Source organism: Clarias gariepinus, chromosome 18, assembly GCF_024256425.1.
Source record: "Clarias gariepinus isolate MV-2021 ecotype Netherlands chromosome 18, CGAR_prim_01v2, whole genome shotgun sequence".
Lineage (NCBI taxonomy): Eukaryota > Metazoa > Chordata > Actinopteri > Siluriformes > Clariidae > Clarias > Clarias gariepinus.
Genome location: NC_071117.1, coordinates 2346950 through 2361859, shown reverse-complemented (window position 1 = coordinate 2361859; position 14910 = coordinate 2346950). Strand labels below are relative to the sequence as shown.

Below are 14910 nucleotides of genomic sequence, written 5' to 3'. Positions count from 1 at the left end.
GTATTAATAGTAAGAGCTGTACTGTTTCTAAAGATCAAATCAGTTTAGAGAGACAGTTTTGAAAAATTTATAAAATCTGTATACAAGTTTTAAGTGATGAGATCACAGTATCTGAGTGATATCCAGTGACAGTAGACTAGAAGAAGGCTTTGAGTAATCTCCCAGATCACATTAACTCTGCTCTTATTATCAATTATTTAAAGCTAAAGGCCCATTCGTCATCAGTTGCTTGTAGTTCAGTCTAAGGTTGGCCAAGGCTTTCTGTCAAGTCCACTTCTTTCTCATTAATTATCATTATAATTACTATTATTATTTAATTAGTAACATCTTATTCCATTTTTTTGTGATTCCATGGTTATCTACAAGTCTATATTTATCTACCTTTATTTATTTGACTAACTTTTCCTGACTTACTGCTTATTAACTTTTATAGTACTCCTAAATTTATGTTTTGTTTTCCATCGTATCTGGTGTAATCCTATGCATTTTACTATTCTTAAAAACATAAAGTGTGTGTGTGTGTAAGTGTTTATATGTTGATTTGTCTTGAAAGCATGATGGCTGCTGCTTCTGCTTCTGTTATTTTAAACATGCGAGACAAATAAAATTATTTGATTTGACATAACGAACACCCACAGCAACATGTTCACATTAAACATGTGGACAAAGCATGTTTTTTAATCTAATTTAATGAACAAAAGGATGCACTTTACTTTATTTTCAGGGTTACGAGAAGCAATAAAATAATTGTGGAATGTAGACAAGCGACATGCTTGTCTTGTAAATAAAAAGTTACTTCCTTATACAATAATAGCACGTGCGCATATTTCACCACAACAAAATGTACTTGGTTGTAGTCCAACGTTCCTCATACCTGCTCAATTCGCACATTAACCCACCCAGAATACATAGCGACACTGAGCTTACTATAAAAGAAACACACATCCGTAGTAGGAAGCATTTGCTCCTCAACCACTCGAATTGTGCTGTTCTTCACACACAGGCAAGTCCTTTTACATCTGCTTCATTTGCTTAGAAGGTTTTCAGTATCGTTGCACAGTTCTGATTAATTCTGCATGCTAATTGGACAGAATTCATTTATTTGTTCATAAGTTCCTATTGATGCACTCATTCTGAGAGATTATTGTTTCTATATCAACAGCCCATTCACAACACCATGCACATACTACATTTTATTTAAACATTGATATGGTGAAGTTCTCCGTAAGGGGAAACGGTTAGTGGAAGGATCAGTGTTTTGTACCAGACAGAAGTTAATCTTCAGCATTACAGAGGCGCTGATGCTTCTTTGTGGTTTTTCTGTGACACGATCAACTTTCATTTATTTTTATCTCATTAACTTCAAGAGAAAGAGAGAGAGAGAGAGAGAGAGAGAGAGAGAGAGAGAGAGAATAAACAGAATCTGATGTTTGGATAAGTGTTTATAGCTGTTATCATGTGAATTACATATAATTTAAGTTATTTTATTAATAAAAATTGTAACTGTTCATAATTAGCTTATGGTGTAAGAAAAATAAAAGTCTTTTGGCATGATGTTATGGAAAAATAATCTACTTCACTGTATAACAATAACTTTGCTTCAACACACACACACACACACACGATTTAACAAGTTACAATACATTATTGTAATGATTGCTGCATTATTGTATTTTACAGAGGAGAGCAATGAGGGGCTTCATTATGCTGGTAAGCAGGTTTTCTCCTCCATTAGCTCCTAATATATATATAGTTATCTCAAGACAAGACACTAATATGTTCTTATCTCTCACTCTCTCAGAGCTGGTGCATGCTCGCGTTGCTTCTCCCCTCACTCGGTGCTGCAGGTCCTGTGCTCATCCTGCCTCAGGACTGTCAGGAACTCTACAGGAGCGGGGTTACTTCAAATGGAGTGTACACCATCTACCCCTCACCCTCCACCCCTGTTGATGTGTACTGTGAGATAAGCTGCACTGATGATTGTGATGCAGTTGCAGGATGGACAGTAAGATATATATTATATATATTAAATATAAAATAAATAAAAATAAAGTGATTTAGATAAAATTATATATACTTTTATATTACTTTTAAATGCATTCCAAGGCTTTATAATTGTATTGTCTTATGAGTGAGAAATGGAAAGAATGCAGACTGAATACAGTGGTTTGAAAAAGTGTACTGTAAATATGCATAAAAAAGAAATTTGATGCATATATTAAAAAAGTCTCTCTGTATCTCTCTCTCTCTCTCTCTCTCTCTCTCTCTCTCTCTCTCAGGTTATTCAGAGACGAATGGATGGCAGTGTTGGTTTTTACAGGAACTGGGAGACGTACAAGAATGGCTTTGGGAACAAGAGTGGAGAATACTGGCTGGGTGAGAGGAGGTTTATCAATACTTACACTGTATGTAATTTACTGCTGTACTGTATGTTGCATGTCAGCCCTTTAGTCAGTTCACACCAGATTTATCTCAGCTGTGTAACTGAACTGAAGGAGAAAAGCCTAATCCTGTGAATGTCTGCAGGTTTGGACAACCTGCACCTGATGACCAACAACAAGCTGTATGAGCTGCGAATTGACCTGGAGGACTTCGATGGACTGAAATCATCTGCTGTCTACACAACTTTCATTGTGGGCCCAGAATCCAACAGCTATACCCTTCAAATTGGTGGCTTTATAAACCATGGAGCAGGTGAGAGATCTAATAATAAGTGTAAATGTGAGTTTGTTCCAAATCTGATCACAATGTGTGTAGTAACCTGTGGTTCTCTCTGCAGGTGATTCTCTCTCCTATCATAATGGACAGAAATTCTCTACCTACGACAATGAAAATAATAATTATGGCTATTACTGTGGTACAAATTACTTCTCAGGATTTTGGTTTAATGGCTGCTTCTATGGAAACCCCAATGGCTTATATCTAGGGAGACCATACAGTTATTCCCCTTACTATTACTATTATTATTATTACTACTATTACCCTGGCATCGTGTGGGGCTCTTGGAGAGGCTGGAACTACTCCCTTAAGGGAGTCACTATGAAAATCAGGCCTTTCCCTCATCCTCCGAGAGTAAACTCATGGCAATATTCATCTCCCTATTATTATTAAAACAACACTGTCAGCTGTTATTTCTTGTTCATCAAAGTGATTCTGTTTGAACATGTATTTCTTTAATCAAGAGCATTACGAACAAAATAAATGATAAATTTCTGTTTTTCTCTGTTCAAGTTTGGAAAAAAATATCTATCTGGTGGATGTTATAAAACTTTTTTAAACATGCAATTAAATGTATTAAGCAGAGTACTGTGATGAGACTCTTTATGTTGCAATAAAACATTTGAATGATGCAAACATTTTAAAGAAAGCTGTTGATCTCAGCCAAGGAGGCTCAGAGCCCACTGCAGTCATTTTGTAACCAGTCAACTTCTGATCTTTGAAAACACACACACACACACACACACACACACACTAAAAACTGAAAGTATTGCATATGTAATTACACCTTTACAATATATATATATATATATATATATATATATATATATATATATATATATATATATATATATATTCTTATGAAGTAGTCATATTTTAGTTATTGCCACATCTCCCATACAGTCCAGGGTGGGTATTTACTAAGCAAAATCACACCTACACTAACTTGCTAAAATTCTCAGAGTGGAACAATTTTGTTCTTACTTTTAGGAGTAGCAGTTGAAAAAACTAGCACTGATCTCACACACACCTTAAAACAGACTACTTAAGAATGAAAATGTAAATTGCATCAAACTAAATTTTTGTAGCATTTCAAACACAGAAGAGCATCCTGAACCGTAAAATGATTCAAGTTGTTCCAATTATTGATTATTGCCTTTTTTAAGCTCATGTATCTCTATTACCAAGATAGCATTCTTTCATCTAAGAAATATTGCCAAGATATGAAAAATAGTGTCAGTACATGATGCAGAAATTTATTAATTTGCTTTTTTACACATAAATCGACTTCATGTTAATCTACACAACTTCTGTTATATTGAACTTTCACCTGCACAACACACATGATGTTATTTCTATCTGTTATCACCCAGATGAGGATGGGTTCCCTGTTGAGTCTGGTTCCTCTCAAGGTTTCTTCCTATTACCATCTCAGGGAGTTTTTCCTTGCCACTGTCGCCGTCGTCCTAGGCTTGCTCATCAGAGACAATCATATAATTTTGATTCATGCACATTCACATTTCATACAAACTTAATTCTTTTGATTGTGTAAAGCTGCTTTGTGATGATGTAAATCGTTAAAAGCGCTATACAAATAAAATTGAATTGAATTGAATTGAAAAGCGCTATATAAATAAAATTGAATTGAATTAAATTAAATTGAATTTTTTGGACTACTATACTGCCTTACTGTCTGGATGATCAAGGTGCATAAACAAGCTCCTGTTAGTCCAGACTGCAGCTGCAGGAGTCCTCAGAAGAACCAGAAGATACTGTGAGCGCATATCACCCCTATCTTATCCACACGGCATTGGCTCATTACACAGTAAGATTTGAAGGGGATCATCTGTTTAAAAGCACTTGTTTCTCATCACTTCGTAATCGTAATGTCTACTTGTCACATTGTTATGTGTCTTAAACTGATCCTGTCCCAACTCCTTTGTAAGCCACTGGAATTAAAATGAGTGCATATACAGTATGTAGCACACAGTACCTAATCAAATAATAAGTTGTTATGGTGTTTTCAATGGTTACAAGTTTAAGAGGCTTTACAAAACCTGTTTGCTGAAGACTGATGTTTGATGTAATTATGACTGGTTATGATGATTAAAATGGAAGCTTTGTCATTTCAAAAGGCATAAAGTCATGCATGCTATGCTGAACCCTACAATGTCATTTTACTTGATGTCGCTGCCTACGCCCCATACAGCTTACTGTATTAAACATATGCTTTAGAAACAAAATACTTTATTTAGCCATAATGCAGCACAAAACTATTGTGATATTTTAGGTATTTTGACAGATGACCTTATCTAGACTGACTTACATTTTCTTCTTACATATAATCTCATTATACATCTGAGCAGTTGTTAAGCAACTTGGTGGTTGTGGGATTTAAACCTACGACCTTCCAAATCATATTCCAATGCTTTAGCCACTTAGCTGCATTGTATTTGTGGAATTCTGGTTCTCTATACACACCAAGATGGAAAACAAACCAGGATACTTTTCATACACCCTCCATACATATGCTTACAGACCCACAGCCACACACACACACACACACACAGCCACACACACACACACACACACACACACACACACTAAAGACTGAAAGTATTGCATATGTAATTACACCTTTACAAATTAAAAATATATAAAATTCTTATGAAGTAGTCATATTTTAGTTTTTATTTATTTATTTAAATAATCCTCATTTAAATATCCACATTCATAAAATGTCTCAAAATATTATAACCATTTAGAAGTGAAGTGATTAATACTGACAACAGCACCTGGAAGTGGGTGGGGAAGTGGGGTGATGGACCTGTGACCATCACCAAAACACCTACAATGGGCACATGGGATCACAGAGCAATGAAAGAAGGTGGCCTGGTCTGACAGAGCACATTTTTTTTTACATTATGTCAATTACTTATCTGGCCATCCAACACCACTATGGGCCTAACAGATGCACCATGGGAAAAAGTTGAGTGAGTGAAGGCAGTATGATGCTCTAAACAATGTCCTGCTGGAAAACCTTGGATCCTGCCATTCATGTGAATGTCACTCTGACACATATTACAGGTACCTACCTAAACACTATTACAGAACAAGTTACAGTGGAACCTTGGATTGCAAGTAACTTGGTCTGTGAGCGTTTTGCAAGATAAGCTAATTTTTAAAATAATTTTTTCACTTGTCAAACAATCGAGATCTTGATATACATGTACTATAGTACGTACTGTAAGCACTTTGTCTGCTGGGCATCACATGATCACCACTGAGCCAATGGTTTTTCTGTCTCTCTCTTGCTGTGGGATTGTGGGTAATCGTCTCTGATGCTCAGTCTCAGTGTGCGTGTCATTCGTATATTCAACATCAGTGTGAACGTGCACTGTTTAATATAACATTGTGATGACAGGTGTGTGCACGCACATCTGTAAAGTCTTTACTTTTGTAACTGTACTGCAACAACGTCCCACAAGAAGGAAAAAAAGGTTTAACGGTTTTCAAAGGTAAAGTGCAGGTTCATTTGTTTTATTTAATATTTTGTATTAATTATTTTTACATAAGATAATCATCCACCCAACCCACCCACCTAAAAAAATCTTCTTCTTTGTTTTTTGGCTGTTCCCTTTCAGGGATCACCACAGCGAAGTCATTTGCCTCCATCTAACCCTTTTCTTTGCATTCTCTTATCTCACAGCAACTAACTTCATGTCCTATCTTACTACATCCGTAAATACACAACATTGGTGCTTTTTTTTTTTACTTCCACTACTTTGTCCTCCGCTCTGCCTTTGTCCTCTTCATCTTCCTCATTTTACACACGACCATTCTGGGTTGTCTGGCTACACACTCCCCTACCAATACTTTGCAGTCACTGATCATTTTCAGATTTCAATGTCGACACAAGATGTCGTCCACCTGTGTGCTTTTGCCCCGGCTCTTATAGCCCCGCTATGTTCTTGCCTTTTCTGGAAGACACTTTTCCAGTTTTTTTTTTTTTTTCAAAGTCCACCACCTTCTGTACTTCTGCATTCCTGAAGAACAAACCTGCCCATTATTATTGACCGTGCTCCCTTCCCCAAACTGTCCAAATCTGCACCAATTACCACCACTCTCTCACCTCTAGGGATGCTCTGCATCACTTCATCTAACTCACTCCGGAATATGTTTTCTCTTCTACAGTATCTCACATCCTACATGTGGGGCATAACCACTACCAACATTGAGCATCACACCTTCAATTTCCAGCTTCAGTCTTATCACCTTATCTCATACTCTTTTTACCCTCAGAATATTCCTTGGAAACTCATTTTAGAAGAACACCAACAACATTTTCTTTCTATTCACACCATGGTAAAACCTGTTCCTACGTTTCTAGCCTTGCTACATTTCTGGCATGTTTAACATCGAATGCCCTTCCTGTCACAACCCTCTGCATTTATTCAGATTAGGGACTGTTAGGGGCATAGACATAATGGTCAGACTAGGACACTTAAGGTAGCAGATGACAGATCTTCTTCTTTGTCTTTCGGCTGTTCCCTTTCAGGGGTCGCCACAGTGAATGATTAGCCTCCATCTAACCCTATCCTCTGCATCCTTTTCTCTTACACCAACTAACTTCATGTCCTCTCTCACTGAATCCATAAATCTCCTCTTTGGTCTTCCTCTAGACCTCCTGCCTGGCAGTTCCAACCTCAGTATCCTTCTACCGATATACTCACAATCTCTCCTCTGAACATGTCCAAACCACCTCAATCTGGCCTCTCTGACTTTATCTCCAAAACATCTAACGTCAGTTGTCCCTCTGAAGAACTCATTCTTAATCCTATCCACCCTTGTCACTCCCAAGGAGAACCTCAACATCTTCAGCTCTGCTACCTCCAACTCTGCCTCCTGTCTTTTCTTCAGCGCCACTGTCTCTAAGCCGTAGAGCATTGCTGGTCTCACCACTGTCCTGTACACCTTTCCTTTTATTCTCGCTGATACTCTTTTATTGCACAACACACCTGACACTTTTCTCCACCTATTCCAACCTGCCTGTTCACCTCATTTAAACACTCTCCATTGCTCTGGACCGTTGACCCTAAGTACTTAAAATCCTGCACCTTCTTTACCTCTGCTCCCTGTAGCCTCACCGATCCTCCTGGGTCCCTCTCATTCACACACATGTATTCTGTCTTGCTGCAGCTAACCTTCATTCCTCTGCATTCCAGAGTGTACCTCCACCTCTGCAAATTTTCCTCCACCTGTTCCCTGCTCTCGCTACAAAGCACAATGTCATCTGCAAACATCATAGTCCATGGAGACTCCTGTCTAACCTCATCTGTCATCCTGTCCATGACCAGAGCAAACAAAAAGGGGCTTAGAGTCGATCCTTGATGCAGACCCAACTTCACCTTGAACTTTTCTGTCACCCCTACAGCACATCTTACCACTGTCTTACAGCTCTCATACATGTCCTGCACCACTCTAACATACTTCTCTGCCACTCCAGACCTTCTCATACAATACCACAGCTCCTCTCTTGGCACCCTGTCATACGCTTTCTCTAAATCTAAAAAGACACAATGCCACTCCCTGTTACCTTCTCTGTACTTTTCCGCCAGCATCCTCAAAGCAAATACTGCATCTGATGTACTCCTTAGCAAATGACAGATACACCATGCTTATTTTGCTTTGACATCTGGCAGGAGAGGGGTTGGAGAATGTCACAATTATGAATGTCTGCAAGCAACAGTGCATATGGGAGGTTCATGCAGATAGTCATCGTCTCTAATGTCACTAAGAAATATCCTCAATGTAAAGAAGAACAAGAAGTACTGGAAGTGATGGTTTAACCCCCACAGAGCCCTGATTTCAATATAACCAAGTTGGTCCACCATTACACAAACAGACAGAAGATCTATGGTTCTCCAAGATGGTTGGGAAAAAACGCAGTGTATGTTTATCTAAAAGAAAAACAAACCCAATACTCAAAAGTGTGGACACCTTCTAATTCTATTGTCTTTTCTGATTAATCAATTCTACATTTTAAAACAATGCTGAAGGCTTCCAAAATACACCGTATTCTCCTTTGAACAGTTGCTATTGATATGGATCTGCTACTCATGCTCTGAAAAGCCTTCATAACTGCTCTAATCTGAGGTGCTGTTTGTTAATTTGTCATTTCTGAGGCTGGTAACTCTAAATGAACGTCGTCTCTGCAGCAGCGGAAAGTTTTTGTGAAGGTTTTCATGAGATCCAGTTTCATCATAGTGCTTGATGGGTTTTACAAATGCACTTGACAATACTGTTCTTGCAAAAACTGACCAACAGCTGACCTTTATGTCACAACTTAGTTACATTCTCACAACTTGACAACTTACTGTGGGCTTTGGTTTTGTTGTTACATAATTTCATACAGTATGCGGTACTTCGCCAAGTCTCCAGGCTTGTTTTAGAATTTAGACAGTAAATCACAAAGCAAAAAACATTTAAAGGTGTGTCCAAACTTTTGACTGATACTGTATAAAGTGTGTTGGTTATACACTTGCAATCTATTTAAAGACCGCATGAACACAATGTTAATTCCCCATCCAGTTCCACCGGCTGTACTAGAATGGGCACAAAAAGCAGCATCAATCCACATATTAGCCATTTCTTTTAAACTACTTTCGTGTATTTATCACACCATCGCTCTTTGCAACTTTTTCTGTGGCCTTTCTGTGTGTGTTCAATAGTTTTATTGTCAAATTATTTCTTTTTTGTCACATACCCAACCACAGACAGTATGATATGCAGTAAAATGCTTACATGATTGTTTGTGACCCTAAAAAGAAAAAAGGAAGTAAGGAGGCAAAATGCTAATAGGGAAAGAATAAAAATAAAATATATAAAATCTACAATTTGGTACAATAAAATAAAATGGAATAAAATAAAGTATAAGGTAGAAATATGTAAAGTATACAAAAACATAAGAATGTAAAAAAGAAAGTAAGAACTGTATAGATAAACTGTATAAAGTATGTGGACTGTGCAATATGCAGACAGCAGCAGTATGGTGTGGTCATGGAGCATGAAATAGAATAGTGAGTAGCAGTGATATTGTCCATCGTTAATGTGCAGTAGTGCAATAGTAGTCCTCCTTTGTATGTAAACATACACCAAGATGTGTAAACATATATGTTTTGTCTACTCCAGTCCTTCAGTCCTGTGCAAATGTGCAAATGCTCAGTGTGGTTGGTTTAGGTGTGTTCCAACGCATGTGTGAAGGAATAGCCTATGTTAATACTACAAAGCGTGAATAAGAATTTTTCATGTTTAAATTATATTCATCACATTAAATATTTTTATCCTTTGAAGTATTTAATACATTTGCATGTTTGCTGTTGTCTTTTTGTGTATTAAACTTAGTAAAACATTTCTAACATCTGTATAAAACACTGATTTTCTGTAGAAAAACATGGTTTTAAGTGATGAGATTACAGTATCCAACTGATATCCAGTTGCAGTAACCATACTGGTACATCCATATCTGTATATGATTTCTGACTCAGTTTTAAAAACTTTGCATGTTAATCCTTAACTGGATGTGGATGCCACACTGGAAAGTGTGTCATCCCTTTATAACGTTCTTAGACTCATATGGGACTCAGTGATGAGTTTCGTTTATCAGCGGGAGAATTTTATCAGACTTAAATAATACTTAGTGGCCATATTAATGAAGGGGATATACGGATCTGCTTTGTGTGTTGACCTTTTAATTCATATACAAGTCATGTAACATGCATGCATCCACAGCAAGGTGTCCACATTAAGTGTACAGGCAAAGCTTATAATTTTTTATCCCTCTAATATCAGCTTTAAGAAATGTCCTGCCATTTAAAAAGAAACAAAAGAATGCACTTGGCATCGCCATGTTCCGAGAAGCAACCAAGAACAATTGTGGAATGTAGACTAGCGACACACTCGTCTTGTAAACAAAATGTTACTTCCTTATAGGATAAAAACACGTGAACATATTTCATTACAAAAAAAAATGTACTTGGTACCTGGTTTCACATACCTGTTTAATTTGTGCACCAACCCCCCCATGATAGAGCCTACAGCGCTACACTTGGCTTAGTATAAAAGAGACACGCATCTAGGTGGAAGCATTTGCTCCTCAATCACTGGAATTGTTCTGTTCTACACACACAGGCAAGTCCTTTTACATCTGCTTCATTTTCAGTATAGTTACACTTCAGTTCAGATTAATTGGTCAGAAGGTGTTGATGGATTCTCTCCAACAGCAGCTCTGACAGTAGTGCAGGTTTATGTTAATGCACTCATTCTGTAAGGAGAAATTCTGTATGTTAGTGTAACATTGGTTTAAATTGTCTCCAGTCTCAGTGTTTTGTACCAGTCAGAGGTAAAGCTTTAACATATCTTCAGCAGCACAGAGGAGTTTTTGGAGGTTTCTCTGTGACATAATCAGCTTTAATTGTTTAATCTCATTAACTTCAAAAGAGAGAAAATAAAGACAGTCTGACGTTTAAAAAAATGTTTGTAGCTGCTATAATGTGTGACCACAAGATAAATCTGATCATGTTTCCCCTGCAGATAAAGCTTCTATATGAGCTAATGTTATTTAATTTCATAATTCGTTATGGTGAAAGAGGAATAAAACACTTTTGGCATGCTGTTATGGAAAAATAATCAACTTTACTGTATAACAATAACTGTATAACACATCTTTCTCTCTCTCTCTCTCTCTCTCTCTCTCACACACACACACACACTTAGCAATTGCTATTGCTGTATGTTGTCAGTCAATAATGTAACAAGTTTTATCAAATTCAAATCTATTTCAAAGTTAATTTGTCACATACACAGTCATACACAGTGTGATATGCAGTGAAATACTTTAACAACCGCCCATGACCTCAAAATAAAAAAAAATACAAATATTCAAATTATACTGTATGTAAAATATGAAATAAGAATTATATAATAAGAATTACACAAATATAGAACACTTTTTGCTGTAAAAATTGCACTATGTACAAGTAATCAAACAGAACTGAAAGCAAAGTCTAGTCATAAGAAGAACAAAGTGCAAAATTCCAGGTGTGCAAAATGTAGACCATGTGCAAATGAGTGTTAAATGTGAGGATTAAATTAAATGTTTTAATGATCACTGCATTCTATTTTACAGAGAAGAGCAATGAGGGCCTTCACTATGCTGGTGAGCAGGTTTACTTCTCCCTTAGTTCTTAATAATGGCATATATTATTTTTACCTTTGTGATTTAATTAATAAATTAGTTAATTAATTAATTATATCATAATAAATGCGATTGTAAGTCAGAGTGGTACTGTAGCAGTGCTGGATCCGGTGCCTCTGGGAATTATTCTGATCTTCTGTCCCTTAAATCAAAATAAACATTTCAAAGTGTTTTGTATCACTTTAACATGACAGATCTATCATATTACAAACCAAGAAACAGTTTTGGAGTTATTCTTGCTTTAAAATAAGGAACTCACACTCAAAAGTGTCACATATCTGCCGGTGATGATTCTGTGTTTGCAGAAATCAAATCTCAAATCTCTCTCTCCCTCTCTCTCTCTCTCTCTCTCTCTCTCTCTCTCTCTCACTCTCTCAGAGCTGGTGCTTGCTCGCGCTGCTTCTCCCCTCACTCAGTGCTGCAGGTCCTGTGCTTCTCCTGCCTCAGGACTGTCAGGAAGTCTACAGGAGTGGGGTTAATGTTAGCGGAGTGTACACCATCTACCCCTCACTGTCCAAGCCTGTAGATGTGTACTGTGAGATAAGCTGTGCTAGTGATGATGAGAAATTCCATGGATGGACAGTAAGAGACTTGTTTGTTTGGTCAGCTAGTAATTTGGTTTATGATTTACACTTTTAGACCTGTTAACCCAGAATAGGAATCATATGTAGAAACAACAAAGTGAACAGTTAATTAATAAATCAATTAATACTAATTAATTAATTAATTAATGTAATAATCTGTAATAGAGGTGGTCTCGGTGTACAATGTGGACTTGTTCTGATAGACTAACAAACTGTGGTCGACAAAGTGCTGAAATTTTGGTCTAACACAGATATGTACAGAATGTTTAAACAAGCTGATGAATCAAATGCAAAATGAAAAGTCAAATTCTCTCTCTATCTTTCAGGTGATTCAGAGGAGAATGGATGGAAGTGTTGGTTTCAACAGGGATTTCGAGACATACAAAGGGGGCTTTGGGGACAAGAATGGAGAATACTGGCTGGGTGAGATGAATATATATTGGCCTAGTTCCAGAGGTTCCTGTTCAGATTATCACATTTTATTGGAACTCTCACTCACAACAACATACCTTCTCAGGTAGACCTGTATCAGCCACACCTGCTAAACCATGCCCCATCTTAGCCAAGCCAATTAATCTCCCCTCCCCTACATGCATTTTATTTATGATTTTAAAAGAGGGCGTTTTGAGATTTCAGTGGAATAATTTGCATAACTGTATCTTGTGTAAAGCATGTAATTTTATTGTACATGCCACATAAATCATGAGCGGTGTGGGTGACAAATAAGATGGAATTTATTGCTTTATTGATGAAATCCCTGTGGCCTGTGAATTGGCCTTAAATAAAGTTTGAAACATGATGCATGACCCAACTCCAGTGTAAACTTTACTGTACACCTGTATATCCTGTGCGCTCACATTGCATATCTGCAGGTTTGGACAACCTTCACCTGATGACCAACAACAAGCTGTATGAGCTACAAGTTGACCTGGAGGACTTTGATGGACAGAAAGCATCTGCTGTCTACAAAGTTTTCATCGTGGGCCCTGAAACTAACGGCTATGTGCTTCAAGTTGGAAACTTTGTAAACTATGGAGCAGGTGAGAGATCTGATGAATGTGGATGTGAGTTTGTTTCAAATATGAGCGCATGTGTATAATAACCGGTAATTTTGTCTACAGGTGATTCTCTCTATTATCAAAATGGACAGAAATTCTCCACCTATGACAACGAAAATGCTAATTATGGCTATTACTGTGCTGCACTTTACCAAGGAGGATTTTGGTACAATGGCTGCTTCTATGCAAACCCCAATGGCTTATATATGGGGAGCCCATACAGCTATTCTGCTCCTAACTATTATTATTATTATTATTACTCTTATTACTATTCCCCTGGTGTTGTGTGGGGCTCTTGGAGAGGCTGGAATTACTCCCTTAGGGGAATCACTATGAAAATCAGGCCTTTGTCTTAAAGTCATGTAACAGCTGAGAATTTTCACCCTGGAAATAAAACACAACTGTAAGCTTCTAGTTTATCAAAGTGATTCTGTGTGAACATGCATGTCTCTAATCAAGTGCATTATAAAAAAAAAAATAAACAATAAATTTCCGCTTATATGCTTTTCTCTTTCCAAGTACAAGATAATAAAATGTGTGGTGGATATTGTATGTATTTCTTAACCATGTAATTAAATGTATTCTAGCAGTACCAGTACATTTTGTTTATCTGCTATTTAGAGTTGAATTAGTCACATTTCACATGTACACCCTCTCAATCTAGCAGGGCATTGATCTTCTGCTAGTTGAGTTTAGCAAATTCCCTGATGCTTATATATATATATACACACACAATGTAATAAGAACTTGCAGGATTGGGACTAAACAGATGTGTGTCCATGAGAAGATCATATGTTAGTGAGACTCAGCAGAAAAAAAAAAGGCTTTAGTTTGTTAGGAAGCATAAAGATTGGTCATATTGAATAACTCATATGTTTAAGATTTTCTTTACTGATGACATGGCTATACTGTAGTATTCAGATTGAATGGAATAATTTTAACTCATTTACAAAACAGTAGGTCTGGACTCTGTTAAACAATTCCTACAACCACTTTGTTTAACCACTCCCTCTTGGGATATCATGATAATGAGATTGGGACAGACAATCCACAGGACACATGGACAACCCACAATTATAATACCATTACAATCATCAAAATAACATACAGACAAAAACGTCTTTCTATAAATGTGTCTTGCAGTGTGTACATACTGTAAAACATAGAACAACTCAAACCATAAAAGTCCTGAGGGTGGCCGTGGAAATTTAACATGAAAAACTTGAAAGTCATTTAGCTTGAGAGTGTATTTTTATAATCATACTCCTATTCTAACAGAGAAAAAGATCAAAGT

General features: G+C 37.0%; 2 protein-coding genes across 2 annotated transcripts; both read left to right on the top strand.

The window, feature by feature from the left end:
- The first annotated feature begins 914 nt into the window (after nt 1-914).
- Nucleotides 915-3303, top strand: LOC128506433 (microfibril-associated glycoprotein 4-like). The gene is made up of 6 exons (XM_053476862.1): nt 915-1003; nt 1681-1710; nt 1802-2005; nt 2280-2376; nt 2527-2694; nt 2780-3303. Exons 2-6 carry the CDS (start codon nt 1690-1692, stop codon nt 3109-3111), a joined length of 822 nt encoding a protein of 273 aa, XP_053332837.1. The 5' UTR covers nt 915-1003; nt 1681-1689; the 3' UTR covers nt 3112-3303.
- Nucleotides 3304-10828: 7525 nt separating this feature from the next.
- On the top strand, nt 10829-14214 carry LOC128506434 (microfibril-associated glycoprotein 4-like). The gene is made up of 6 exons (XM_053476863.1): nt 10829-10908; nt 11906-11935; nt 12353-12556; nt 12885-12981; nt 13431-13598; nt 13680-14214. Exons 2-6 carry the CDS (start codon nt 11915-11917, stop codon nt 13970-13972), a joined length of 783 nt encoding a protein of 260 aa, XP_053332838.1. The 5' UTR covers nt 10829-10908; nt 11906-11914; the 3' UTR covers nt 13973-14214.
- The last annotated feature ends 696 nt before the right edge of the window (nt 14215-14910 follow it).